The following is a 27,730-nucleotide window of genomic DNA, read 5'->3' as shown; positions in this document are numbered from 1 at the left end:
TAAAAATGTTGGCTTTTTATATAAAAGTAAAAGTTAAAAGTTAAATATATAACTCTTTAAAATAAAAAATGATGGAATATAAAGTCAAAGAATTATCAAAGAGGTCAGAAGTTTGAGATGATACGTCAAAATGTTGGTGTTTTGAATAAGACTTATACCAAGTGAAGTCAAATGTGTGAGATAAAAAAAACATTTTTAAATAAAAATGATGACATATAAACTCAAAGATACTTATCTAATCATACAGTTTATGATTAGATAATAAGTCGAAATGTGACTTTTTGAAAAAGTCAAAATGATAGGTTCTCAGAATCATAATTTTGTAGTTCCTATCTTATACATGTATTAGTAAATTAATTAGTAAAAGGCAATGACTGGGACATCACCCTCATAAGTTTAATTTTGTATTTCGTAATTTTAATTAAAACAATTAGAAACCTACTTTTCACTCACCGAGATTATAATTTTTTTTTTTTATCAATTCTAACAGTTCTTTTTCTCCTAGTGGAAATTGGCCTCCGTATTTATGGAAGTAATAAAAGGGACAAAATGTAAATCGAGGCTGTTGGAATTTATGCATGTTAATATTCATGTAATGAAAGCCCCCATCAAAAACTAACATATTTGTAATACTTTAGAAAGCCGAGAGGGGACGCTGAAACTCCACAAAGATAACATGGAGCAATGCTTTTATTTTGAAAGTCACGCTAGATGGGCGCGTACTGCAGCTGAGTCCTTCACTCGGCAGCAGCTAAGGTCAGCCGGAGGAGGAGTAGCTAGAGTCTGTGCATATGGAGTCTGTGGAGGAAACCTCAACATGTACCGGTGATTTCACTTATACTTTCATTTTCTCAAATTCAGTTAGAAAATAATCACCCACATTGACATGCTGTTTTGTTAGACTAGCTGTTAGCCGGTTTAACACATTTAGCTAACGCTGCAGCCTTGTTAGATAGCATTAGCTGCTTAGCCAGGCCAATAACAGTTAGGTGCTATCATTCTCAAAAATGATAATATGATTAATCTGATATACTGTTTCAGAGCTAGGGGGCTGTTTTTACTAATGTTTGCGTTTTTATGCGTGAAAACATTATTTGAACCTAGACAGAAATTGCAAATTTATTGGTAGATGTTTTTGGTGTTGTGCTAATGAATAAAAGCTATAACTTTGGATATTTCAGTCATATCAGTATCAAGATATGGCAAGTTTATTTGAACATTGATTAGAACAGAGGCAATTTACAGTGCTTCACATAGGGCCAAGAAAAGTATTAGAACAAGATTTAAAGCACACTGAAAAGGAAATTAAAATCCGTCAAAATAGAATGGAGTAACGTTAATTTAAAATACAATAACATAACCTACAAGTTGACTAAAAAAATAATAGACAAGAAATACAGTGGTCATTTCACCCCAAAATAGAATAAAGGAAATGCATGTAAAGTGGTGTACCATTAGTTTTCTTGCTTGTTAATGTCTCAAGAATTATTAAGTTACTGCAAAAGTAGTTTGAATCTTGATTTACTGGTTGCTGGCTTTTCAGTATTCTCATTGTTTACTTGTCTGTGGTCTAGCAGATCTATATTTGTAGGTGCTTTTACAAAGTCCCATGCAAACTGTCCCTTGAGATGTGATAAGGACATTCATGTTAACAAAATGCAAACTGGATATCAATCAGCATTTGAAGAGACGCAAAACCCATAACATTACATTATCAGCAATTTTAAATGTTTGAGACAAATAATCAACATTTTGTCAAAGTAAGACTCAAATTGGATAATCACCCATGGGATGAGCCAGTCATGAGGCTCTTGAGCAATTTAATTGGATGTTGCATGTTTTCTTGTCGGGTGGATATTCAGCGGCTTAGAAGATGTGGTCCAATAGTAAGAGACTTTGTTCAGACAAAGCAATGCTATGCTTGCAGAAAGATAAATCCTCTAATTGTCTTATGTACTCTGACAGCCACTTTGTTCAGGCATGTGTACAATGTAAGATAAGATTTAAAATACCTTTGGTGGGTGTGCTTATAGTCCTGTATATTAGCGAATGACTCATACATCTAGACAGTCTGTCAGTTCTTTCATGATAGTTTTCATGCAAGTAATAATTAATAATATTTTAACACACATCAGAGGTTGATAAGCACAACTCAGGTTAGGCAAGCATTGCTACTTGCACGTACTGTATGAGAGGCTTTATGTAATAACGTCATTATATCCCCTCCTGAGCCTCCAAGGTTTAATCCTTGCATGCATGCCATCTCCCTCAGCTCCAGCAGAATGGTGATGAGGATAAGAGAGTTGCCAAGTCATGGATAGATCGCCACAATGACACATGAGACCCTCAGAAGCTCCCAGCTGTCCGTCAAGGCAGCTGCCCTGCGCATGGTCGACCTATCGCTGTCCATGTACTGCTCTCTGGCACAGGTGAGGGGGGGTTTGAAAGTGGTGGGAGTTTGTCAACTGCCTTGTTATTGGGAGTTCTCTGTTTTCTTTATCGGAGTCATGAGAGGCAAGGTTATTGATGGTATGAGTGCACATTCAGGTTGTTTGTCCTTTTCTTAACTGTATTGCAAGCAAAAAAATGTCATGTTTCTACTTGATTTCCTTAGTCTTACTATTAGCCTAAACTAATAGTTGGACCAAAGTATGTGGTTATAGCTTTTTTTACTAGCGATTAATACTGTAATATTTTGAGAAGATGTCCTTGTATCCCTGTTCCTTGTACAACTTCTTCATAATAAATAAGATGACCATACAACTTATAGGGACATGCTATTCTGGTATTTGTTTTAACATTTAACATACCATTTTCAGAAAATATGTGAGTGACCTGCATCAAAAGATCCACACTGTCTCCAACATGGCTGACGTCTATTTAACAGTTTTCTTTACTTCCATATTCTTGAATCATTTTTTTTCCCATAAAGCTAAAATATCAGTTGTAGCTCAAAAATGTGTGGCAGTTTACTGTAATGCAAAACAAAGCAATGCAAATTTAAGTAATAATATTACGTTCCGCAATCTCAGACAGTATCTAGACTTCTTGTATCATAGTAGTCGTTATCCAGTTAAATTTGAATCAGAGGATGTAAACACAAGTTTCATGACCTCACAAATGCTCATTTATTGGACATATCTTGATAGTTAACTTGTATTGTTTGGTGGTTTGGAGTAGGGAAACCTCTCACCCCTGTGGTCATGTGTTAATTGGAATCCCCTGGTAGAACATGAAATACAAACACAGCAGCTGAGCTTGATACTGTTGCTGATGAGAAAGTGTAAAAGGGTTAATGTGATATTGGCATAGAGTAAGAACAGCCAAAGTTCAGTGTCTGACTCACCATGAGCATGAATACTGACTGTTGTCAGGTGTGAATACTTCACATCACTTCAGTATTATACTTGTGTAGTAATTAGTCCTTCTGGATATTTGACCAAACTAGAAGAACAAATATTCGTATTAAAATTTACTTAAGTGAAAGCTTATTTAAATGTGCATTTTTAAAAAGAGAACAATGTGTAATCTTTCTGAAAGGGCAAATTTTATTAATTATAAAACAAAGTGCACAAAACAACTGAGACCATTCTTTTCAAATGGCCCTACATTTTCCAAATAAATGTAGAGCTGATGCATTTTATACTTAGCAAGTACACAAGTTGAAAATAAAAATGGCTTATTATGTGTTTGTAACTAGTAAGGACTAGATTAGTTCCATCTTTGGGTGTGACTGTTGTTTTTTCTTTTCTTTGCTGGTCTTTTCCTCCTGGATAGTAGATATTTTCTCTCAGTGACCCTCGTGTTATAGTGTTTATGAGTAGTGTGTGAGGAGAGTGTGTGGCCGGAGTCATGTAGCAGATCTGATATCATTACGAATCTGATAGGAGCACGCCTGATAAGTGGTGCTCGCAGGAACAGAAACATTATTGAAACAACTGCAGGCCTGTAGCACCATTTCAATCATCCCATCCCATTTAGTGGCTTTTCAAAAAAAGTCGATAGTGCGACTGTTGTCATGGCTCCAAACTAGGGCTGGACGATTAATCGAAAATATATCAACATCGAAATTCTGAAGCTGTGATTGACGGATTTTTCCCATGACAATAATTTAAAGAGTTTAAAGAGCATAATATGTGCTGTAGATTTCAATCATTTGTCATTTAGTTTGCAGCTTTCACCTACAAAGACAGACAGTAGATGCAGGGTCTGAATTAAATGTTCCCAAAAAAATACTGTTTGTGCTTTTCTATTATGTTTGATTAGCCAGGGCAACACTTTGCTCAGTCTAATAACAGAATCTGTTTTAACTTCATATTAATGTTCTGGCGCTTAAAATTGCTTAATCTAGCAGTGTGTGTTTGTTTGCAGTTGTGAGGCAGAGAGGGAAAAAGAGGGAGTCAGTCCCAGAGGCCTGTAGATAATAATAATGTTACAGGAGGAGAATTGTGGTCTGCATTCTGGAACAGTTTATTAGGGGGAAGTCTGCAATTACATATTTTCTGGGTAAACATTATCTAGCTCTGCATGCATAATAATTTTTTTTTTCACAAGACATTTGCATTTCAAGCAATGTGTGCTTTCATTTCAATTTTATACATTTTCAATAAATAGCCATAATAGTTCCCGCTTTGTGTGTTTCCTTCAATTATTTTAAAATAACAAAAATAAGCACTTTTGAATTAGAAAATCTATCTTAAAATAAATATCTCATCTTCAATGTTTGAGCCTATTTACCTTGCCAATGAACTATGAGGACAAAAAAAAACAACAAATCACAAAGAAATTTCATTATCGTTCATTTTTTATCGTTATCGATGTAAAATGTGCAATTAATCGTGATGTCGATTTTAGGTCATATCGTGCAGCCCTACTCCAAACTCTGTGTTTATGTAATCTTCAGTTGTTGGGAATGTGCAGCAGCGGTGTCGTGTCAGTGTGGATAATCTCCCTCGTCGTTCAGTGTTTCTATCTATAGACAGACGGGGGTATGCACGCAATCTGAAAATAATTCTTTAAAATCTAGATGACAGGCTAGTGGCTGATTCTCAGCGCTGCATGTTAGTGTCATAAGTGGAGTTATGCATCCTCAGATGAACTCTCATCAGACAGGACATTTGTGTTTGATGCATTTCCTCATGTTCTTTAAATATGCTGCTATATTAATGTTTTTTAAGTATAGCTACTTTGCCTCAGTCTGCCTCTGTTGTCTTAAGTTAGCAAATTTTTGCATTTCAAAACATTTAAAAAAAAAATCTGCTCTGTGGGTTTGATTTTGTTAAATATATATTTAACAAAATAAACTTGGATCAGTCTTTGATTCTTTATACAAAGCAGCTGTGCTGTAATACTCAGTGCTATGGACATGTGTTGGTATGGTATTGAGATTTGCTACCCATCTCTAATGACTGGCAACATTGTCTTCTTACCCAGTCTGTATGATTTCGGGGGGTTTTGAGTTTGGATTTAAGAATTTTCCAACTCCAACAGTGAAGCTAAAGAGAATCAATAGCTTTAGTTTGGTCACATTTAAATTTTTGACTAAACAAATAGAAAAGAAACCAATCTTCTGCTCAGGCTTTTTTTTTTTTAAAGATGAATACACATTTAACTTTAACTTCCTCCCTCTACCTTTCCTCCAGGTGAGTGTCAGCACAGGCACCAAGAAGCTGGTGGCAGCCACTGCTTTTGGTGCCATCTCGCTTCTCTACCTCGCTCGCCGCTTCCAGAGGAGGAAGGGCAGAAAGAAGGCTCACTCACCTCAGTGGGAGCAGGCTGGCTTTGAGTTTTTGTCCTCGGCCCCAGCAGAGAATGGTAAATCTTCCTCTCAACCAGCAGCTCACTGGCCTGTGATTGCGCCCTTAATCTGATTTAGGAAGATTTACCACTGATTAGAGTCCTACAGAGAAATTAAGAGAAAAGAATTAAATAGGGTCAAATGAACAGTTGGCCAGGGCAAAAAGATTGTTTTTTTTATTAAACTTTTGACAGCTTCATATATGGACAAAGTTCATACAGGTTTAAAGTATGTTTGCAAAGTTATTTCTGTTTCTGCATATGGGAACATCAGTGCTAATGTGTAAGAGTCTGGAAACAAGCCAGCTCATAGCAGCAGGTGAGCCAGAAAGTAAATTATTAAAAAAGGATGGAAACGATTCAAACAGAAAATGGCCGTTTTCAGTCTGTTATCAAATTGGCAAACATGGTTTATCCATTGTGTAATCCTGCTACATGCTCATGTCGCGTGGTCACTGTGTATTCTGGTCTTTCTCTTAAACATTATCTCTGAACTCTCACCTTTTATTTTCCCAGATAAAACCAGTCAAAACAACGCTCTCTCCCTCAACTCCAAGAATGGCTACTCTTCTGGTCTGCTTCTCAACGCAGGAGACTACAGGAAACTGTCGGGGTCTCTGCTAAGCCTGGCCTCTGTAAGACAAAGAAATCGCTTTAATGTATTAAAGATTATTATGTTGTTATATGTAAAATACAGAAACATAATGCAATAATGAGGGACATTTTTCAGATGTTAACTTTGTTTTTTGTTTTTAAACTGGTACAGTACCTGTTTTGGTTCATACACACAAACCAGTGATAGTGACTTTGTTGGGTCAGGTTTTCCAATATTTCCACTTGATGAGAGAACTCCCTCTGAATGATTTAACCAGGTGGCCGAATAGCATTTTACTATTTAGTATATGCTTTTCAATACTCATGAGCACACCAAATTGCACAGACACAGACATGGTGTAGAACTGTGTCTGTACACTAGTAAAAACACATCTGAAATGCTGAGTTGGTAGGGTTGACCAGTCGTGTTTGTGGTGTAACGCTGCTTCCACAGCTTGAAACAGAACTGTTTTTCCGTTTGTGTCTTTGCAGGTACAAAGCATGAACTCGTCAAACAGTAACACCTGCGCAAATGAATCCATCTGTTGGGACAGAGCGGGGGAAGCTGATAACTGCAGTGTGGTCAACTTACCTGTCACCACACCTGAAAACCTGTACCTCATGGGTAAAGAACCTTACACACAATACATCACCTCACTGTGTTTTTTACAAGGAGAACGGACCACACAATAAATGAGTTGAAAAAATGGAAGTATTCATCCGTAATTTCTTGGAATAATCCGTTTTTTGGTGGGTTGCCTTGTTTCGAGTCAAGATAAAACCTTTGAGCTGTTAATTGTTTTAGGAGACTCAGTTTGTGTGTGTTTGCAGGTATGGATTTATTCGAGGAGGCTCTACGGCGGTGGGAGGAAGCGTTAACATTCAGGAGCAGGCAGGGCGAGGATGAGGCCAGCTGTGCGTCCGTCAAAACGGGAGCTGGAGACGCCATCGCTGAGCAGAGCACGGAGGTGAAGATACAGAAAAACACTGCTCATTTAAAGATAGAAATTCCTTTTCAAGATTAACCACACCACAATTACCACCAATATAACACATTTAATTTAGTGCCACACTTAATAAGAGATAAAAGTGAAGGAGTTGGCCAAACAATGCTTTTAAGATGTTTGCGTTTTGCTTTTTTTGCTTTCTTTATTTCCTGTGTTCTGATACATTTTTATGCACCAATTTCTGGTAGAAACATCTTTATTTATGTGAAGGAAAACACAAAATTCAGGAGGCAGGTGACAATTGAAAATCAAAAAATATAATCAAATATAATGCAGTAAGAGGGCTTTCACATCAGGGAGCTGGGCCCGGATCCAAGTACACTTGACCCCAAAGTCCAGTTCGTTGCGTACCGTACCCTGGAACGGTTGGTCGATCCGTGCCCAAGTCCACTTGAAAAGGTGCTGTCGACTACAGTTCATGCGTACTCCGGTATGGTTCACATCAGGTTTGAAAACCAACTATACCAAAACACAGAAGTGGGCTACTATTTAACGCGACTACAAGGAGTTTTTAACCGGATATGAAACTGTCTCAATTTTATACTGATGCCACTATATCAGACGCTGCCGGACCCCTGGGCAGCAAGGTCAGCGGAGAGTCCGGAACAGCCTGACCCTGAACCGTAAAACTGAGATCCCCTGCTCTCTGTGGGACAGCACAAGCCAACTGGCCTATCAGCAGCAGCCACATGTAAAATATGGTGGCTGGAAGTCAAAAACATTTTGGCGCTGGCAAAAAACTCTTTTCAGGAGGCACCCAGTTGTGCCTTTTTAGAAAGCTTAATGGTGGTCCCATGGGAATCCTCTAGAAAAATCTGAAAGAGATCTTTGGAGTGAACTTTCTTTATTTTACCTCTGGCACTTTTCAACCTAACAATCTACATTAACCAGGTGCCTGCCCACAATATAAGTTTGCCTGGTCTGTTTTTCAAATCATATTTTATGTAATTATTAAGTAAAAGTGGGTACTCTATTATAGCCATAGTTATTTTAATTTTATTTATTTTTTATCTCGAACAATCAACCCACTTCAAAAGAGAAAAAAATGATAACAATAAAAGAAAAATATATATAAAAAGAAAAATCATATCCAAATCAATCTGATTCTCTCAAAGAACACAGAAAGGCTGAGTTTGACAAGGAGCAGACACAAGTATAATGCTCATAAAGTCCTGCCCCTAGTTAAACTTTAATTATTATTATTAATATATTATTTTTGTGTTCAGGACGTCATCAGCACCGAGTTCATCCACAGGCTGAAGTCTCTGTTGCAGAGGGCTTACAGCCTCCAGGAGGAGTTTGAGGGAGTGTTGTGCTTGTCAGAGCCCTCGTCCCACAGCAACAGCCAGGGTGAGTCACTCATACAATATTATGTCATTTCCATGATCAATGCGCAACACATTACAATGATTATTCTCCATCACAGATAAAATGGCAGACATTTTGGCCAGAGAGGAGCTGGACGACGCATGCCCGAGAGACAGTATGAGCATCGCCTCCACCGACTCATTTGTGTCTGCTGCTGAGGTGAGAGAACCACTCACTGTCGCTTTCTAAACATACCAAATAAGGAATTTTATCAGTCATCTTACTTAACATCTCAAGAACTCTTTATATGCTTGACTCACTTTTTGTCAGTCGTCATTTTTTTTCTACAAAGAACATCCTCTCAAGTCTTAGAGAAGCAACCACTAAGCAAAGTCCACTTTTGGCGGCCCAGGGACAGCTGATGAAGTTTAGCTCATGAGCTAATTCTGGGACAGTCAATGTCCATTGTCCCTGTTAAATAAACAATAAAAAAATAAAACTGTCTCACTCTGAAGCAGTAAATCTACAACCAGTTTACAGCAGGAGTTTGCTTTGATCCTCCTCTAAATTCCCCACCCGGTGTTAACCGGCACTCAGCTTATCCCCTTAAGACACTGTGGGGGATACTGATGTACTTGTCCCACAAAGTCCAGAAATAAACTGGTCGTGAAGAATTACTGATTTGTTTACTAAAGCTAAATTCCTTGAAATGTTCAGGTAAAAGATCTGCTGAAAGCTAAAGGTGCTTTATATCTCTAACGAGTGGGTATTAGCATGTACATCACAAATCATTTGATATATATATATATAATACACACATTGAACTTACTTTTCCTACATCTTCAATTAAGTAAGTTCATCTTTAAAATGTATTTTGTGGCCAGGTTAGCTCAGTTGGTAGAGCAGGCGCGCATATAGAGGTTTTCCGACCTGCAGCCCTTTGCTGCATGTCATTACCCCTCACTCTCCCCTTTCATGACTTCATCTGTCCTATGAAAATGAAGGCCTAAAATGGCCACACACAAATAAAGGACGCTTTTAAATGAAGGTATTTACACCCTGAAACGTGTTTTACCATTTACAGTCAGACCAGTCAGTGAAGGTTGAGCACTCAAACGGGGTCACTCATGCTTATAAATACACCTTCAACATTCTTCAGTGTACAACATACAGCTCGCTGTTACTCTGCAGCTGTTTTCACTATAACTTCTACACCGCAACAACATGGAGAGATCTCTGTCTGGTCTGGAATTGTTCAATACGGCACGATTGAATAACTAATAAAGGTAAAAGGAAAGAGACGGGACAGGACCAGGACAACCTGTACATAATACGTAATGTACTGTACTTAATTTAGGAGGGACAAGAAACTTGAGGTTCAGCCTTTGAGCCATGTTGACCCCAATGTTCAGCCCCAGCTACCTTGATAAGAATACAACTTTATAAGTAGGGGTGCACCAATCCGATATTAAGATGGGATATCGGTCCCGATATTGACAAAATAGCCGGATCGGGGGTTTCGGAAAAATTAACAGATCCACGATCCAGTTTTGTTAGTTTTTTTCCCCTCAATACATTACATCTATGTTATTTTGTCTTGGTTAGGAAAGTAATGTTTAGTTAGGAAGGTCTGGTGCCTTTAGTCTCTTCCACATGGTGGAAGGAAGGTATAAGGTGGAAGGTATACAGTGTATTATTAATTCAACATCGGTATTGGGAGTGAAAAAGTCAGATCGGTGCCTCCTTATTTATAAGCATATGTTCTTATTACATTAAGTCAGGTTTAGCTGTCAGAAAAAAAACACATTAACAGTGAATAAAGAATTATTGTGGCAGCAACAAAACGGTATGCAGATTCTACTAACTTTTGCCTTGATATTTCCTGATGAAGAGCAACTGTTAGTTTTTTTTTTTGGATGCGCGTACCTCTTCAATGGTTTTGGTGTCAGAATCCAAAAGCTTTCTGTTTTTGTGTGGATGTTTAAGAATCACAGTAGGGAAGCACCTACTGTATTATGAATGAGGAGCATGACCTTTGACAGGAATGGGATTGAAATGTTTATTTAGTCCCTAATCATCTTTTTTTTTGCTGTCCGTCTGTGTATCAGCTGTCAGAGCACCGAGAGCTGAGGAGCGTCGTCGCTCTGGGTCATCACCTTTTCTACGAGGAGGCGCTGCAGATGGCCGAAGATGGCAAGATCTCCTGCAGGGTGCTGCGGTAATTAAACTGATTTAGTATGACGCAGGTGGAACACGGAGAATCTACATTCCTGGAACATGTTGTGTGGAGTTCATTGCTTTGTCTGCCCTCATTTGAATCTGGTCTTTTTCTTGAATTGTCATGATCAGGACTGAGATGCTGGAGTGTTTTGGGGACATTGATTTCCTGGCCAAGTTGCACTGTGTGCGTCAGGCATGTCAGGTACAGTATACCCTTATGAATTAAAATACATAATGATAACATAGAGGGGAACTCATCTAATAATTGGATTGAATACACCATCAAATATTGTAAATGTTGTTACGGGAAGATAGTAGCAGTTTTGTATTGGTGTATAGTATAAAAACAATTCATATTCATATGTAAATGCTAATAAAATCCACCAGGAAGGAATTCAATCCTAAATTCACTGGATTGTGCGTGTGTATCTTACTTAAGAAAATACATGTTAACGTCACAGAAGATTGCACTAGTGGGGACAGTTTTTAAAACCACTGTGTAGAATATGAATTAAAAATAAAAAATAATAAGATGTTTAAGTAAAATGTGTTTGTTCTCCAGCTCATTTTGTGCGATAGAACGACCCGGATGTTTCTGGCCGACACAGGAAAGAAAATACTGTCTTCCATTATCATTAAAGGACAGAAGGTAAGTCTGAAGCCACAACTAGCGAACAATAAGATGATACAGCTTCAATGAAGTGCTTCCCCATCTAAATTTTATCGTTTGGTTTCCAGAGCCCAAAGAGATTCGAGGAACTGTTTGAGGAGATGATCTCCTTCCTGGAGCACACGGAGCACTGGGAAAACACAGAGGTGGAGCTGGCCACACGAGGGGTACGAGTGCTGCTGTCTCTACAGCATCATGTCTGACTCCTGCTGTTGGATCACAAAATGCTACCAACAGGAGTGAAAGAAAAAAAAAAGTATAACGTTTTATTCTCAACCTCGTCAGGTGAAGCACTTGAACTTCTATGATATAGTGCTGGACTTCATCCTGATGGACTCGTTCGAGGACCTGGAGAATCCACCGATCTCCATCCAGAACGTGATCAACAACCGCTGGCTCAACAGCTCTTTCAAGGAGACGGTGAGCGAACGCATCAAATACTTCTTCGTACTCAGTGGATCACTGGCAGCTGGTGTAGAGGGGGATCACACATGGACATTCTTTATAATGTACTACTTAAGTGCTTATACTACAATAATTTGTAATTCTGAAAACTAAATTGTAAACAGAAGTAGATATTTTACAGAACAATACTGTTGATTTTGTAAGTGCAATATACAGCATACATATTGTAGATGTCTGTTGAAAATGACAAACATAGAGGTTAACACTGCACGTTTGTTGGCACATTTTTCTGAGATACTTTGTAGTTTCCTGTATCATGCTTTATATGTTTGTATCTAAGTTGGTGCATTTCATTTTTGGGTATTTGAGCTTTTCATAGAGGATTTACCTGCATGTATTTGACAGGCGGTGGCATCAAGCTGTTGGTCAGTGATGAAGCAGAAGAGACAGCACATGAAGGTACACGTCCAACAAAATGTTCAAACTGTTTTGGATGAACTGTAACAGGACACACTTTAGATATCAGTCTCACCGCTTTACCTCCTAAATGACATCTTTTATCTCACGCACAATTATTACAGCTGGAAACACTAGTTGGCTAGTTGACTACAATTCCGACATTTTATTCATTACACCGACAACTACATAACTACTATGCCTTATCAGTTGTGATTGTAAGACAGTTCCAAAATCCCATCACTTCCCATCAACCTCTTCTCTTTGTCTCAGGTGTCGGACGGCTTCATCGCTCATTTCTACGCTGTGTGTGAACAGATCAGCCCCGTCCTGGCCTGGGGCTTCCTGGGGCCCAAGAGCTCCCTGCATGACTTCTGCTGCTTCTTCAAGGTCTGTCTCAGCACCAGAAAATAACAACTGGCAGTAGTACCCTCTTCCAAACAGGATCTTTACTTCTGTTGGTGTCACAGCTCATGTATCCACCTAAGCAAGCGTCCTCTCTCATACCTCCTGGAGTTTCCATTGTATCCAAATAGGGAAACACTGATTTCACTTTTTGGAGGATTTCATTGAAAATGTAGTTGATTGAATTGGAAAACAGATTTACAAAACATTATTTTAGTTTTTTTCAGTCCACCAACTCCTATTCATTACTATTATTATTTTTTTTTAAGTTTTTAGTTTTTTTTTTTTTTTTTTTTAGTAATTACAATTTTCATCATGTTGTTGCAGCAGCACAAGGACAGAAATAAGTACAGATAAACAGAGAAAGTAAAAAAAAAAAATCAATGAGGAATATAAAACTGAAATACTGTACTTGTAAAATTAAAAGGTAAAAGTGACAATGGTGGGATTTGATTAGTAAACTGCTCGTGAAAAAAACGGTGACCAACGGTGATGAGCATTTTAAACTCGCAGGGAAAGTGTCCAAAGCACAACGGTTGATTATGTTTAAGATGTGAAATTGTGACCATTGAGTTTTGAACTTGCCACCTTAAGGTCCAAAGGCAAACACTGATCACAGTGAGCTATTGTCCAGGTGATGATTCCTCTAGTTATTTGGGGTATATTTTATGTGAGACAGCCTGGGTTGACTCAGTTACATGATTTTCCTAAAATGCAACTGGACTGATTGTTAATCAGAATCAGGTGTGTTAATGCAGACACACATTTAAAATATGCAGGGCGGCTGTCTACCACACAATGCCTGATATGATCATCTTGTAACACCATGAGCTCAAACTCGGAAAACCATTGCGACCGTAGGCAGGTTCTGATCTCAGGGTCAACGTCTAGTACACAAGGAGCAGGCTTCTGTGGAAATGCAGAATTTAAAGCTGCTGTAAAAAATATATTTTTTATTAGAAAATTCTGTGAATTTGTGTACTTGGTTATTTATTTTCAAAAAGATCAATACATGCCAAACTGATGTTTAAAGATGCTTTATTTTGCATTGACTGCAATGCGTAGATGGGGACACAATTTAAAAAAAGAATAATTTTAAATTAACTTTTTGAGATAAAATTCAGACATTTTGCTCACCAAATCTACAATGATCTTCAAATGTGAATTGTTTCCATAAACATCAAAGATGTAGTTTGGAAGAAATTGCAGTATTTGTTTACACTACTTAAACATTTTAATGCACTTTGGGCTACATTTTTTTGATAAATCAAATATTTGTGGAGGACAGTCTGAAGATGAAGTTGCCCAAATTTGGTGTCAATTGAAACAAATGTGGGAGGAGATAGGTTTAAGAAGTTTTGCAGTTTTTGCAAAAAGTAGAGGGATGGACTTTCTGCTCTATTGAGGCTACAGTTTGGCATAAGTTGTGACCTTCTAGCATGTACGGCTGAGTTGTTATGCATTTTAAAGTTTAGAATTTTAGATGGCTTTTGTAGCACCACCATCAGGACGATTAGCACACAAATCACACTGATTAAGTTTAGCATAGGACTGGATTTATGTGCAAAGTTTGAGTTTTTGTGCATGGAAACATGTATTTCTTAAGAACAATAATAGTAATAATAATACAGGCAAATACAATAAATAGTAGCAAGAGAGCTGCTGAAACAGGCTGCCTACTGTTCACCACCGTGATTTTATTTTTTTATTAGAATGAGTGTGCTAAATATCCGAACCAAATATGTGCTCTAAAAGAAAATAAGAAAAATGAAATTCTGAAGAACTGTGTCTTATGTAAAGTATTTGCCTCAGCTTCCTCAGTGTTCCTTAAGCACGTGTCCTAAAAGTGTTCTTGCTTTTCCTTCAGGATCAGGTGCTGTACTTCCTAAAGGACATTTTTGACCTGGACAAAGTGCGTTACTCTTCTGTGGAGAGTCTAGCAGAGGACATGCTCCACCTGCTGCACCGGCGCTCTGAACTGTTGGTTGCCTACCTGGGAGCCGACTCCCTGAGGCACGTCAACGGCTGCAGTTCCCCGCAGGTGCAGCTGGTGCCCAGCGCCCTGCTGGAGGCACAAGTGCAGTGAGAGACGGGGAACTCCTGTCCATTTGTCCTGGGTCATCAATACACTACACACACACGGAACTCTCTGCATTTTCACTAGGGTGAGTTCACAGCAACTGTTGGACATGGCTTCATTTTCCACCCATCCTGAACTTTAATGTAAAACACTTTCACAGAGGTCTGACATGCACATCTCCCATCATGCTTTGTGCTCTCATTGCTCTGTATCCCAGGATGAAGTGTCTTGCCTTCACACTTAAATCATTAGTGTGGCCTCTCCTCACCCCCCCCACACACACTTTTCCCCTGTGTCATAGCAGTGCACGTTCGATTTAAAATATCAGCAATATTTGTAATTTAAACTTGCTGTGAGACATTTTGCGTCATCTTGCAGTAGATATTCCGCTGTGTAAAATGAAGGCATTGCTGTTGAGAGCAATTAGTCTAAAGAAAAAGGGTATTTTACAGTATTTATTTTACTATACAGTTAAATGATGCAGGATTTATATTATAGAAGTTATAGTTGTGCCTGTATGCATAAATGCATTTGTGATCAGCTTCAAACATAGTATGAATACTGATGTTGAAAAATAAACTATCAGATAGATTTAGATGTATTTCCATATCAGTGATGCAAAACTATTAAATGTACTTTGTTTTTGTTACAAGCACGTGTTGCACAGGGACATCGCTGAACAAGGGTCTCCTCTACGTTAAGATACTAGGCACCAGAACTCAAACCTTTGTGCAATATTTAAATGAAGCCTAACTCACGAAGCCTACGAGGCCCTTAAACCATCATACAGTCAACTATAGGAAATAAAAATATACAGCACTAGTACATAATCCTGGAGCTCAGGACGGGAAAACCCGCAAGAAGCCTTACTATTAATGCACATATTTAAGCCTTGTCTTCAACACTGAATGTCAGTCTTAAAGTTACAATAGATTATCGTTTGCTCTGTTCAGTCACTGCCATGTACAGACCACGCACATCATGAAAGCTTTGAGCAGCAGTTATTGCAGGAATATACGTTTTTAAAAAAATGCTTGATACATGAAATACTGAAAGGTGTTGGTTGCAGACCTAGTTTCCATGCCTAGCAGTGGTGACAGAAGCACATTAAAAAACTAATTTAATTTGCATAAAGCCAACTGCTAAAGCGTCATTCACTTTAATATTCTTTGAACAGGAGTTCCTCCCCATTTCTTTAATTGTAATTTCATTATAAAGATCTTTTAAGAGCCAGTAGGAACCATGTAACAAGTTTCAATGTACATTGACCATGAGTTGTAAGACACTAAAATGATGGAACTGATTTTCAACCCAGGGAAAAACATTTTTTTACATTTGTGGGTTCACCTCATTTGTGCATAAATTAAGTAAATAAAGACTGATGAGAATGTGTTTGTTTTGTTTCTTAAACTTTCCATTTTTAATCTATAAATGTACAGTAAAAAAAGTGAATGTGTCCAGTTAATTTGTTACAACTTTATTAATGAACATGTCAACATTTCAAAAGTCAGAACAGTTAATTCAAAAAAAACAATATATTTAATATACACAGCACATGAAACTATTTTTTTTTACCTCTAATGCATGCTCCTTGTTTTGTCTTCTACACCCCCACGAACTCTGTGTTGAAACACTGAGCATCTCACATGTACAGATGAACAGAAACCGTAAGTGACCCTTTAACTACAGAGAAAAGTGATTTAAAAAAAATAACCCCCAATTTTTTTTACTGCCAATAAAACTGTGCAAGTCATTATAAAGTACATCACTTCCTGTCCTCATCCAACTTTCTAAAGCACATTCCTACTGACTAAAGGTTACTGATTAATGCATTCAAGCGACAAAAATAAACCATCAGACAACTCTAAATACACTATGGCATCATGGTTATAAAAACAGTCGATCCGAGCTGAAAAACATGTATCTGACCAACACTTTGCAATCACAGAATTTAAATTTCATTGCGTTGCTGTTTTACCTTATCACTGGAGCTCTTGAACGGTCTACGTTCAGCAGTGGGGATTGACTCAAAGGATTCCTCCTTTTGGGGACAAACTACGACAGGGCCTGATTCTATGACCTAAGCTTGCAGCGTCCTCCAACACTGTGAGCGAGAAGTGAAGTTTCAATAGTAGATTTGCACTGCACTTGAGGGCAGATTCACACCACGACAGAAAAAAAAAAAAATTATATATGTATTTCACCGTTTCTTGATCTAGCGTTTGAGCACATTGCTAACTTCTGTCAACAGGTTGTAATGGCATGCAGTTTTGATATACCAGTATCAAAGTTGTCTAAAGCATCGATACACAGTCGCCATCAGACTTACCAGGATGCAAAGATAAGGCTATCATCAAATATTAAGCACATACGACAATGACATTTCCTTAGTGAGCCTATGCAACTACTTTTTCTGGGTAAAGTCACTTTTTGAAAAGTCAAACTTCATGTAACAAGTCATACAGCTCATGTCATGCAGTTCATTCATGAAAGCAGATCTCAAAGGGCTGTTCATACTTAAGATATATCCTGGACATTTCTTTACGACTAAGCATAAAATGCATTGAGGCATGTTAAAGACACAGGTAAGCATTTCTTTGCATGTAAATTGGTCATGTCACTGGACAAAAACACTGGTTTCCTTAGGTTTCGCTTACCTGTGTTATTGCAGCAGAACCTAAGGTGCAAGGTCTGGGACGACACTGCAAAGATCAGATATATTGCACTGTTTGCCATCAGTGAACAATGCTTAAAATTAACAGCCTTTCACAACAGTGCTCATTCAGAAAATGTCATAATACTGGGCTATTCAGAAGCACTTCCACTATTAGCATTCCACATGCTCATATAGGACATATATAAAGTAATGACAGCAGAAGAAACCTAAGCATGCTACACTGGAGTTATGCAGTAGGACTTTTGAAAGCAATATGATGCAATAAATGGCATTTAAAAACATGAGTCTCAACTAGACAATGGCACTTAGCAGTTCAGGTATTCAAAACGCAAAAACAAAATCCTTAAACAGTTCCTACCAACAGTGTAACAGAGTGCTGACATTCAAACTCAGTTCAGAAATCCAACTGGCAATGAAATGCTACCTACAGAAATAGTCTAACAATCTAACAAGTATCAACATACTGTTAAGATTCAAAGTCTGAATGTAGTAGTCAAAGGGAAATAAGTCTCAGAAATATGTGGTACAAGATTCTAAAGTACTATTCCTCTCCTCAGAACATTTCATACTTACCCAGAGACATAGGGAAAATGGCAATATTTGACAAAAATACTACATCTTTGGCAGTTTGTAAAGCATCAAATAAGGCGTTTCTCTCAAAGTCAGTCACAGTTTTGTACTTACAGTATAGGAGGGCTCAACTGATGGATGAAGACTGCTTAGCCACCCCCGACCCTACAACATCTATGTTCTTATATTCGATAAACACTAACAGAATGGGGACAGCAATGGCAATTTTGCAATGTTTTTATATTAAAAAAACATTTTAAAAAAAACAAAACAAATTTATACATGTGAGTTAGTTCGCAATTTGAAATGGGCAAGACAAACGTTTCAAAGCATTTTCGATACAGTGGCAATTTACCTGACTGTCCTGGAAGAAGAACACCACAAAATATATAACACTAAAAATGCAACATTTCTTGCAACCACGTTTTCTGAGGAACATGTTAAGGAAGAATACTTGCTTACCGCTTTACTAAACTTTCCTGTGGAGGAGGAAGTATCTATATCAAGGCAAAATACAGAGCATACTACCTCAACAATGTCAGCAAACCAGGCAAAAATTAAAAAAATAAAGGAGTGCCACAGCAACGCAGTTAATGCATGAGTTACGGTACATAGATACCTGTCGACTTTCTTATGACAAACATCCGTCTACTGCTAAAGTCAGAGCAAAGTCAGGAAACACGTGTAAAAAAAGGTCTATCAACAAGGACGTTTGTTGGTCTGAACCACTCCGGATCATTGCACGCACATAATGTATCTAAGAGCCTTATAGACAGTTGGAGAGAGACAGGACAGCACAACTTTTGAGTCAACCATTTTGGACAATTGAACATGGCCTGCGTTTCAAACTTTCCCACCCGTAAAATAAAAACATACAGAAATTCCTCTTAACCCTTTTGGTTTAAAACCACCCCAACTTACCAACAAAGGAGGTTTCAGTTTGTTTTATTGCAAAAACACAACAGGCAATAGCATTTTAAAACTGAGATGATTTACATGGTAATGTCTACAGTTTAATAAACATGAGTTCTAACCACATTTAATGTAGATACAGGGCTGGAATGACCATATGTATAATTACCTCACTAAAAACAAAAGCATTTACAAGAAAAAAAAAAAAAAAAAAAAAAAAAGGAGGACGTGTTCGCCGGGTAATCTGCCATCTATGTGAAACACTTTCAAACCAAGGAAATTTAAGATCTTCATCAAGGCGTCTGCATCCAAACATTAAACAAAGGATTTTGTTTCGACAATGTAGCATTTACTTTATGTCCACTTCACATTACTGGCCCTGTGTAGAAGAAATACATAGAAGATACATTGCATGTTAACAACAGAAACAGTGGACTCAGCTTCCCAAAATAAAAAATTAAAACCTGTTTAGGGAGGAAATTGTTTTGGTTAAGTGTGTAAGCTGCTGCAGCCACCGGAGCCCTGTAAAACCTGAGGAAGGAAGGCTGTTAGGGCACAAAATAATTGAGTATTCAGTGGATGTGGCGGGCAGATTCTTATCGGGGGTGTACCTGAGGAGCTTGTGGTGCTGCACCCATCGTCTGAGGGTTGGCTGTGCCGTAGTAAGCGGCCTGCTGGCGGTAGTACTCCGCCCAGGCAGCGCTGTAGTCTGGCTGGCCTCCAGGCTGGGAAGCGGCTGCGGCTGCTGCTGCTGTGGCCTGAGGGGCAGCTTGACCTGGAGGGTAACAAGAGAACTTGTTGGAACAGCAAATAAGCCTAACACTGGCCAATTAAGCAGCAAGTTAAAAGCAATTTCTATTTTCAATCAATCATACTTTACAGGGAAAATGGACTTTCTTGCAAGAAAGTCCTATGACCTACAGTAAATTTACATATGTGATAGTAGGTTCAACTGCTACTAATCTCATTTCTACAACCAAACCAATTCAGATTACGTTAACAGTTCAAAGTATTGAGACAACATTTTATAAGAAGGTGAACGAACCCACCACCGCTTTCTTTGGGTGGTGGGACAGAAACCTTCTGCCTTTCTGTTGGGTGGCTGGGAGAGCAGCCACTCTACAGCAGAGGGCTGCTAAAGGAGCACAGCCACCCTTTAACATAAAAAAATAACCCAGCAGTATAGAAGCTAGACTGGAAAGACTAAAAATCCAAGTTACTTTTTGTCATTCAAGTTTCTATCCCATAACCTTACTTCAGGATCCCATTAATTCCTAAATCATTTGCCTCAGACACACACACACACACACACACACACACACACACACACACACACACACACACCTCACTAAAATGAGTTCTGACTGAGTACAGACCTTGTTTCTTGTAATATTCCTCCCAGGCTTTTGTGTAGTCCTGAGGTTGTTGACTCTGTTGACCTGAAAAGAGAAGACAAAAATGTGTTAATGTATCTAAGTGATAAATCAAATCGAGAAAAAACAAAAAACAAAAAAAACAACATGATCCTACATTGCTTATTTCCATGACCCACAAATCAAACATGTTGCATCATTTAACTCTATACACATTCAATAGCAATAACACATTCATGGCACATGGCAAAGCTCTGCCATTTAGTGTTGATAAATCCCTATGCTAGGCTAGAAAATAAGCTACTCTAAGCTCATAAAAAGGTGGTTCTGTGTCGACAGCTCAGTCCTGTAGATAGTCAAAAGTGTTGCAGTCTAAACAGCACGGGCGTCAAATGTCAAACCAAGTGGAGGCACACTGATGCTCCACAGCAGGCCAGCAGTTCTGACAAATACCCAGACCTGAAAAAGAAGCCGATTGAATGCCCAGTCGCTGTTTAGACTGTCTTGTGTTAATAGGTGTACACTGAAACTACGTTCGTATACCCATTTTCTTGTAATATTCCTCCCAGGCCTCGGAGTAATCTGCCTGTCCACTCTGACCTGCAGCCTGTGGGTCACCTGTTAAAAAAAACGGTAACTTGTAATTAGTGAATCATTCTCTCAGTTTGTCCACCTGCCTGGGTCGGGTCTGTCAGCTTAGGGATGGTGGAACTACCCTGTCCCTGGGGCACTATAAAAAAGATAGTTAGATAATTTAAAAGCTGGAACCAAAACACTTGTTTCCTGTTAGTGATACCAGAAAGAAGTGAGCACAGAATACTACTAAAGTAAGCTACACTGCTCTACTCTCGTCTCAACCATTTATGCTTCAACTAGAAGCAAAGACACTGCTAATTGAGAAACTTCAGTCACCTTGGCCGTTGGTTTGAGTCGTGCCAGGAGCTCCACTTGTCGGGGTCATGGGAGCCTGCGGCTGCTGGCTGTACTGAGCGTAGTAGGCTGCCCACGCTGCTGCGTTGGCATCGGCTGCTGCTTTATCTGAACAAGGAAAACACATTGTTACCAAACAAGATGTGCCAAGATAAATGCTCTAAACATACAGTCACAGCTCACCATTACATAATCTGATATGGGTCCAAGTTACTGACTTCTAACTGATCGACCAAGGAGGGTAATCACAAATGGCTTTTTAATTTCAGTCAAAACATGACATGTGTCTGTATGTCAACTAATGGCAGGTACTAGGGCTGAACGATTAATTGCATTTGCGATAATATCGCGATATGTTAAAACACGATTTCCTAAATCGCAAAGGCTGCGATTTGGTCTCGATTTGATGATTCGCGAGAGCAAATCAGTCTGCACTACGCAGAGAATGCATCAACTTAGCACGCTAACGCTACACTGTACCTTGAGCTGTTATCTGTCATTCAAACAATTCTGACTTGAAGTTTAAATCTTTTACAGCCATTTTAATAAAATGAAGGGTTTTGCTCGGGCTCGAGTCCATACATGCAGTTAATGGATACAGGCACGCAGAACTGAAGGCTCGGTTGGCAACGAGCTAGCTCTGATTAGCGGTTAGCTCCGTTATAAAGATATGGGTGGAGGAGCTGCCACTGAGAGGGGTAACAACCAGACTGATAAATGACTGTTCGGGGAACTTTCACAGCAGCGTGGCCGCGGTGTTTCAACGGTGTTATTAGTACAGTTAATCCCACGGCAAGACCACCAGCAGCTAACGTAACGATAGCCTCTCTGAGCTAGTGCAGTGTTGACTGTGTCATGCACACGGCACGCAACTTCACGAGGGGGAGGGGCTGGAGGCAGCTCCTCTCTGTGCACTGTAAAAAAAAAAAAAAAAATGTGTGTGTGTGTGTGTGTGTGTATATATATATATATATATATATATATATATGTTTTTACTTATTTAACTGTCTAGTGTGTAATTGTGTGTTCATACTATACAATGATTTATTGTTTGTCTTTGTTGAATAATACAGAAGACAAAGAGCTTAAAAAAAATAATCGAATCGCAATATTTGGGGGGGAAAAAAATCGCAATTAGATTATTTTCAAAAATCGTTCAGCCCTAGCAGGTACTCACTTGGATCAGGTTGTCCTTGTTGCCAGTGTGGGTAGCCATTGCCCCATCCCTGAGGTTGGTACGGTGCCGGTGGACCACTGATGAAAGAAAAATAAATAACCATTTACTTTCCATGCATTCACCTGTGTGTCTACATATTCTTGTTCCCACAGAGCTTGAGGTAAAAACAAAAGGCCACTATACTTACTGGGGTCCTGGAGGCCCCTGGTTGTATGGTCCAGGGTTGTATGGACCCATGGGAGCCCCAGGGGGTCCAGGTGGTCCCGGAGGACCATGTGGGCCTGGACCTCCATGTGGACCGTGTGGGCCACCCATTGGAGTGACTGGTCCCTGAAAACAGAGAACACATCCCGGTCAGTGAACAAGCTTTTAAAAAGACAAATGTCTCCAAAGGGGCTTATAATCAAGCTCTTAGCGTCTCACCCCAATTTTCTCTTCCACCAGCTGCCTGGCGTAGTCGATCTGCTGAGGGGAGCCCCGAACTGTGAACATTTTGATGTTGGGATCAGCGTTGGGTGGAGGATTCCTTTGCAGCTCGATCCTGGCTCCGGACTGCTGGCTGATGCCCTTGATTGTCTCCCCACCTAAAGAGTTAATAAACATTAACCTCAACAACCAAATACTTTACCTCTAATGAATTCACCAGCAAGTCCATGAGGAGCGTGGAGGCCAAAACAGCAAAGTAAACATTTTAGTGACCCTGGAATACTGTTAACATGTAGCCCAATTCAGAAATATGTGCAGGTTAATAGACATCTGTAATGTTGAGATACAGTTAAGCTAGTATAATAAGTATTGGGCATGTATTTGGGTTTAAATGTAGTAAAGCAAATGGTCTTTCCACAGGTGGAAAGTTAAGCATACAAATCCTAAACAGACAGTTGTTTCAGTCCCATGAACTTCAAAATAAGATTAACATTCTTTGACAGTGAAAAGACAAAATACCCCACATTTTCTGTTCTGCTACACAAGTTTTGTCTGTCTTCTTCTGTTTCGTTTGTTAAGTTGTTTGTCCTTTTACCAATATTTTGTTTTGTGTAGAGTGATAAGTCTGTTGTAATATGATACGAGACAGATATGAACTTAATACTTTAAGGGGCCACTTGCCTTTTCCAATGATGAGGCCAGTCTTCATGGTTGGCACAGTGAAGGTGAACTCCTGCAGGCCACCAGGGGGACCCATGTTCCAGTTCCCCTGCCCGCGACCACGACCTCTGCCGCCACCACCACCATGCCCTGGAGGCCCGCCGGCCTGGACACTCCTCAGCAGATCGGATATAATTTCTGCTGCATGCTGAGCCTGGTCAGGGGGACCCATAATCTGTGCTATCCTGTCCGGTGTGCTGCCATCATCTAGAAGGGAGAAAATAGGGTGATTAGAGGCCACAGAGACAGAATTAATGTTGCTGGTAGTAAACGTAAAGGTCTACCATCGTAGCAATTTTTTGTGTTCAGGTCTCAGATAAGTTTAGGGTTAGGGTTATACATCAGTTTCTCAGCGTGGTGCATGAGTTTTCATCACAGACCATACACATTTTGTCAAGTATCTAAATGACTTTGCTTTTGGCAAATGGTTGTTTCGCAGTCTTAATCACTTACCTGGTTTAAACTGAATCCTGACACCTGTGTCATTCTGTATTTTCTTGATCATCTCTCCATTTCTGCCGATAACAATTCCCACTGCAAACCGGGGGACGGGAACCTAAACGATGACAAGATAAAACTAAAGTTAAGAAACAGATTTAATACCTCGTCTGATAAAAGTCTGATTACTACTCACTTTATTAATACTCACATCCAAGCTGTCTCCACCTCCACTACCACCTCCCCCTCCTCCAACTCGTGAACCATACTCGCCCCTCTGCTCCCTGAAGCCTTGATCTCTGATCAGCTCCATCACCATCTCTTTGGCTTGCTGAAGATAAAAATACATCTCATTACAGCACTACTTGACTGCTATCCATGGAAACAAATAAGGCATGTAAACAACATGCAGTGTATGGACAGGGATTTACTCAAAGGGATGAAAGCTCACATATACACAAAAATATATTGTATATACATTTTTTTTTTTTTATTATGTTAGAAGTGCAATGCTCACACAGGCGAGGACCCACCTGAACTTTAAAGGGTTCTCCTGAAATGCGGAGTGGCTTGTCTGCACCTGTGTTTTGGGGTCCGTCTTGGATCATGACCATCTTCACTCCCGCTCGTTCCTGCAGGTTAAGAGAAAAATCAGAGTGTGCCTTTGCCAAATGTGTGCCCTGCTTGAATGACTAAATGTCTAAAACCCTGGCTGGACGCTCACCTGAAGACTTTTGATAGTTTCTCCTCCCTTCCCAATGACGAGTCCGGCTTTAGAGGCAGGGACCATAATCTCCTGGACCGTCATTCCCGGGCCGTCGTTGTGGTTGAATGCGGGAGCTGGGCGCCCCTTCTCAACTATCTCTGTTAGTAGCCTCTTTGCAGCCCTTAGGAGAAAAATTACCGTGATACAGTTTGAAATCCATAACAAGGGTCCATCAAAAAAAGTTATAAAAACGAACAATTTTCACTTAAAAGGGACCGTTAAATTAACAAATGATATATCGTTAACTTACTGGATGGATTCTGGTCCTCCGGTTAATGTCACCGACCGATCTGGCATTCCTCCACTGTCTACAACACAAGAGACGCAATAACATCACAACAATTACCAAACCTATACGTTCTTAGTATTACTAAGGTCCACAATATCACCAAGATATCTAAACATACCAGGCGCAATCTGTATCTTACATCCAGACTCTTGCTGCAGACGTGATATTTGTTCACCTCCTCTTCCAATAACTTGAAGGGGGAAAGGAAGTGTGTTAGATCCAAATATTCAATATCATCATCAACAACAAAATGTTCATTGTTGAACAAAAACTTACTGAATCCAACCATTCCATCTGGAACCTTGAATTCCTCTGATATTGACCTAAGAACAACAACAACAACAACAACTCAATGGCAGCTTTTTAATAAATGGTCAAATGTGAAAAATATTTGAATCTAAATCGAGCATCTACCTTGGACCACCCATTCCTCCCATTCCTGAAAAGGCTGCAAAAATAGACATCACAGTACATTAGGGGGAAAATAAACAAGTTTAACCCATGCAACAAATTTCCAATTCATGCTAATTTTTGGACCAATTAGGTTGGGAATCATCACATTACAGCCACATATTTAACTGCAACTACAGCTACGTCACCAGGTCACTTACCGTCATTTGTAGCCACTTTCTTCGTCTCTGGTTGGTCTGTGACGACATGACATAACCAGTATAAGTATCTATCATTATACCCACCATCACATTATGAACAGTGCTCTTCAATCTGAAAATGGCTCTTTGACACTGCTTGAAATTGTAATGTTATGGCTAACAGCAGTAGGCTGCAAATAAACCAAACATGCAGAACTGAAATATACTCTAAAGTTGCCAGATTTTGTGCACCTAGCATAAACCAATGCAGTCCAATTCAACATTCCTGCAATACCTCCCTGAAGGTTATACCGGTTGAAACTGCTCAAAAGGTGTTGGCTTTTGCGTTACTATTACCTAGGTATACCTGATAAACTGGAAACTCATAATGATGCAGATTTTAATTATTTACTTTACACTTGACTGTTTATCAAAGCAAAACTAAAACCAAAAATGACTCATCCTGTTCAGGAAAAGAAATCCCCATCTCCCACCCTTAGATTCTTAAATCAAATCATGATATCACATATTTGTTACCCAAATATTAATACATTTCATGGGCAGGTACTGATTTGAAACAATTGAGGACACAGTGAAAATATCCAACTCTTAACACATGCAATAACTAACATACTGCATTGGCTAAAATTGAAAACATTAATATGAAAATAAACTGTGTTCATACGGTTAGTAGTAATATACAGAATGTTAGACTTAGACAATGCACACTGATATTAAAACAAATATCACTGTAGATTTAGTTGAGCTAACAACATTTCTAGGCAATGCAATTTAGAAGTTTAAAAAAAAAAACACAGGCAAGCATTAACTATCAAGACTTGCATTGAATCGATTTGAGCCACTGACCGATATTCAGGTTAGGCATGGGAAAATACCCACCAGCGTCCTCCAGGGGCCTTTTCTGGCCGCCGTAGCCAAACTCGTTTGTTGGGGGTGCCGCAACTCCATCACCACCGATCTTCGCTGCAATCTTAAACACAAAATAAATAAAAAGAAAACAATTTAATAGGATTTCCCGCTGCTCGTGTTTGATGCGTTTGGACAGACACGTTGGCTGCGGCCTACACTTCTGTCCGGAAGTCTGAGCCAACAAAGGAAAGCGAAAACTTCCACTTAAACTAGCGTGAATCAATTAATATTATTAAACCACAGAAAGCTTGGGTTCCAGTAACTGATTATAATTGTTCGATTTGATGTGTACATTTGGTTATGATTGCTTCTATTTTACATCTGTAGTCGCCTTCGCCGTGTGTCGTAACGTTAGTCATCGTTAGCTTAGCATTGCCCACCGTGCGGCCGTACGTAATGGCAAAAAAAGCAGCAAAACTCGCTTATTTTCTCCCGAATTCGACGTTATTTTTACACTAACTTAATATAGTGGTCTTCTTACCTGTCGTGCTCGCTGTAGAGCGTCTTTAAAAGCGTCGTTCATGCCACCACCGGCGTTAGAGGAAGGGGGAGCCACGCTGCTGTAGTCAGCCATATCTACTGCTCTTCTCCTCTTCGGCGCGACAAGATGGCCGGTTACATTCACGGGATGTCGACAGGAAAACTCGCGGTAAAATAAAGTATCGCGATAACGACCACGGTTCTCTCTGAGACGTAGTGGAGTAATACTTAAGCAAATTCTTCTTCCATACTAAAGTTAAGTAAAAGTTAACTTTTAAAGGGTAATTTTGGTATTTTTCAACCTGGACCATATTTTTCTATGTTTTTGTGTCTAAGTGACTAATGGGAGCAACCATTTTTGAACAGATTTACTAGCCTACTAAATTACTTCCCACCACTGCCAAGTAGTCGTGTAGGCAGAATTGTCCCTGTCAGTTATATTATTAGATTAAAAATATGAATATATAAAAATACAGATTTAGAATTTTATGGATTGTTAAAATGCATCATA

The 27,730-nt window shown here is 39.2% G+C and overlaps 2 protein-coding genes across 7 annotated transcripts; one reads left to right on the top strand and one right to left on the bottom strand.

Moving 5' to 3' along the window:
• Positions 1-724: 724 nt before the first annotated feature.
• Positions 725-16,331, top strand: miga1 (mitoguardin 1). The gene is made up of 16 exons (XM_028592378.1): positions 725-825; positions 2,273-2,429; positions 5,643-5,814; positions 6,313-6,431; positions 6,883-7,015; positions 7,222-7,358; positions 8,624-8,747; positions 8,824-8,924; positions 10,814-10,923; positions 11,055-11,127; positions 11,488-11,574; positions 11,664-11,762; positions 11,881-12,015; positions 12,406-12,459; positions 12,730-12,846; positions 14,729-16,331. Exons 2-16 carry the CDS (start codon positions 2,331-2,333, stop codon positions 14,945-14,947), a joined length of 1,779 nt encoding a protein of 592 aa, XP_028448179.1. The 5' UTR covers positions 725-825; positions 2,273-2,330; the 3' UTR covers positions 14,948-16,331.
• A 71-nt stretch (positions 16,332-16,402) lies between these two features.
• On the bottom strand, positions 16,403-27,372 carry fubp1 (far upstream element (FUSE) binding protein 1). Of its 6 annotated transcripts, XR_003693841.1 has the most exons (21): positions 27,221-27,371; positions 26,677-26,800; positions 25,831-25,866; positions 25,634-25,667; positions 25,496-25,542; positions 25,338-25,409; positions 25,181-25,238; positions 24,889-25,051; positions 24,698-24,796; positions 24,376-24,495; positions 24,180-24,282; positions 23,688-23,933; positions 23,004-23,164; positions 22,768-22,910; positions 22,581-22,657; positions 21,386-21,511; positions 21,017-21,091; positions 20,477-20,539; positions 19,712-19,875; positions 17,599-19,479; positions 16,403-17,045 (listed from the first exon to the last, which is right to left on the bottom strand). XR_003693841.1 is itself a non-coding variant. In XM_028592374.1 (20 exons), exons 1-20 carry the CDS (start codon positions 27,311-27,313, stop codon positions 19,471-19,473), a joined length of 1,992 nt encoding a protein of 663 aa, XP_028448175.1. In that variant the 5' UTR covers positions 27,314-27,372; the 3' UTR covers positions 16,403-19,470. The 6 variants fall into 6 exon arrangements, 5 of the variants coding, with proteins under 5 accessions (XP_028448175.1, XP_028448174.1, XP_028448176.1 ...); XM_028592374.1 differs by having other exon boundaries at positions 16,403-19,479; positions 25,359-25,409; positions 27,221-27,372; XM_028592373.1 differs by having other exon boundaries at positions 16,403-19,479.
• Positions 27,373-27,730: the final 358 nt, after the last annotated feature.

This window comes from Perca flavescens, chromosome 12 (genome assembly GCF_004354835.1).
Source record: "Perca flavescens isolate YP-PL-M2 chromosome 12, PFLA_1.0, whole genome shotgun sequence".
Taxonomy (NCBI): domain Eukaryota; kingdom Metazoa; phylum Chordata; class Actinopteri; order Perciformes; family Percidae; genus Perca; species Perca flavescens.
The sequence above is the reverse complement of the archived record's forward strand: the minus strand, read 5'-3'. Positions and strand labels throughout refer to the sequence as shown.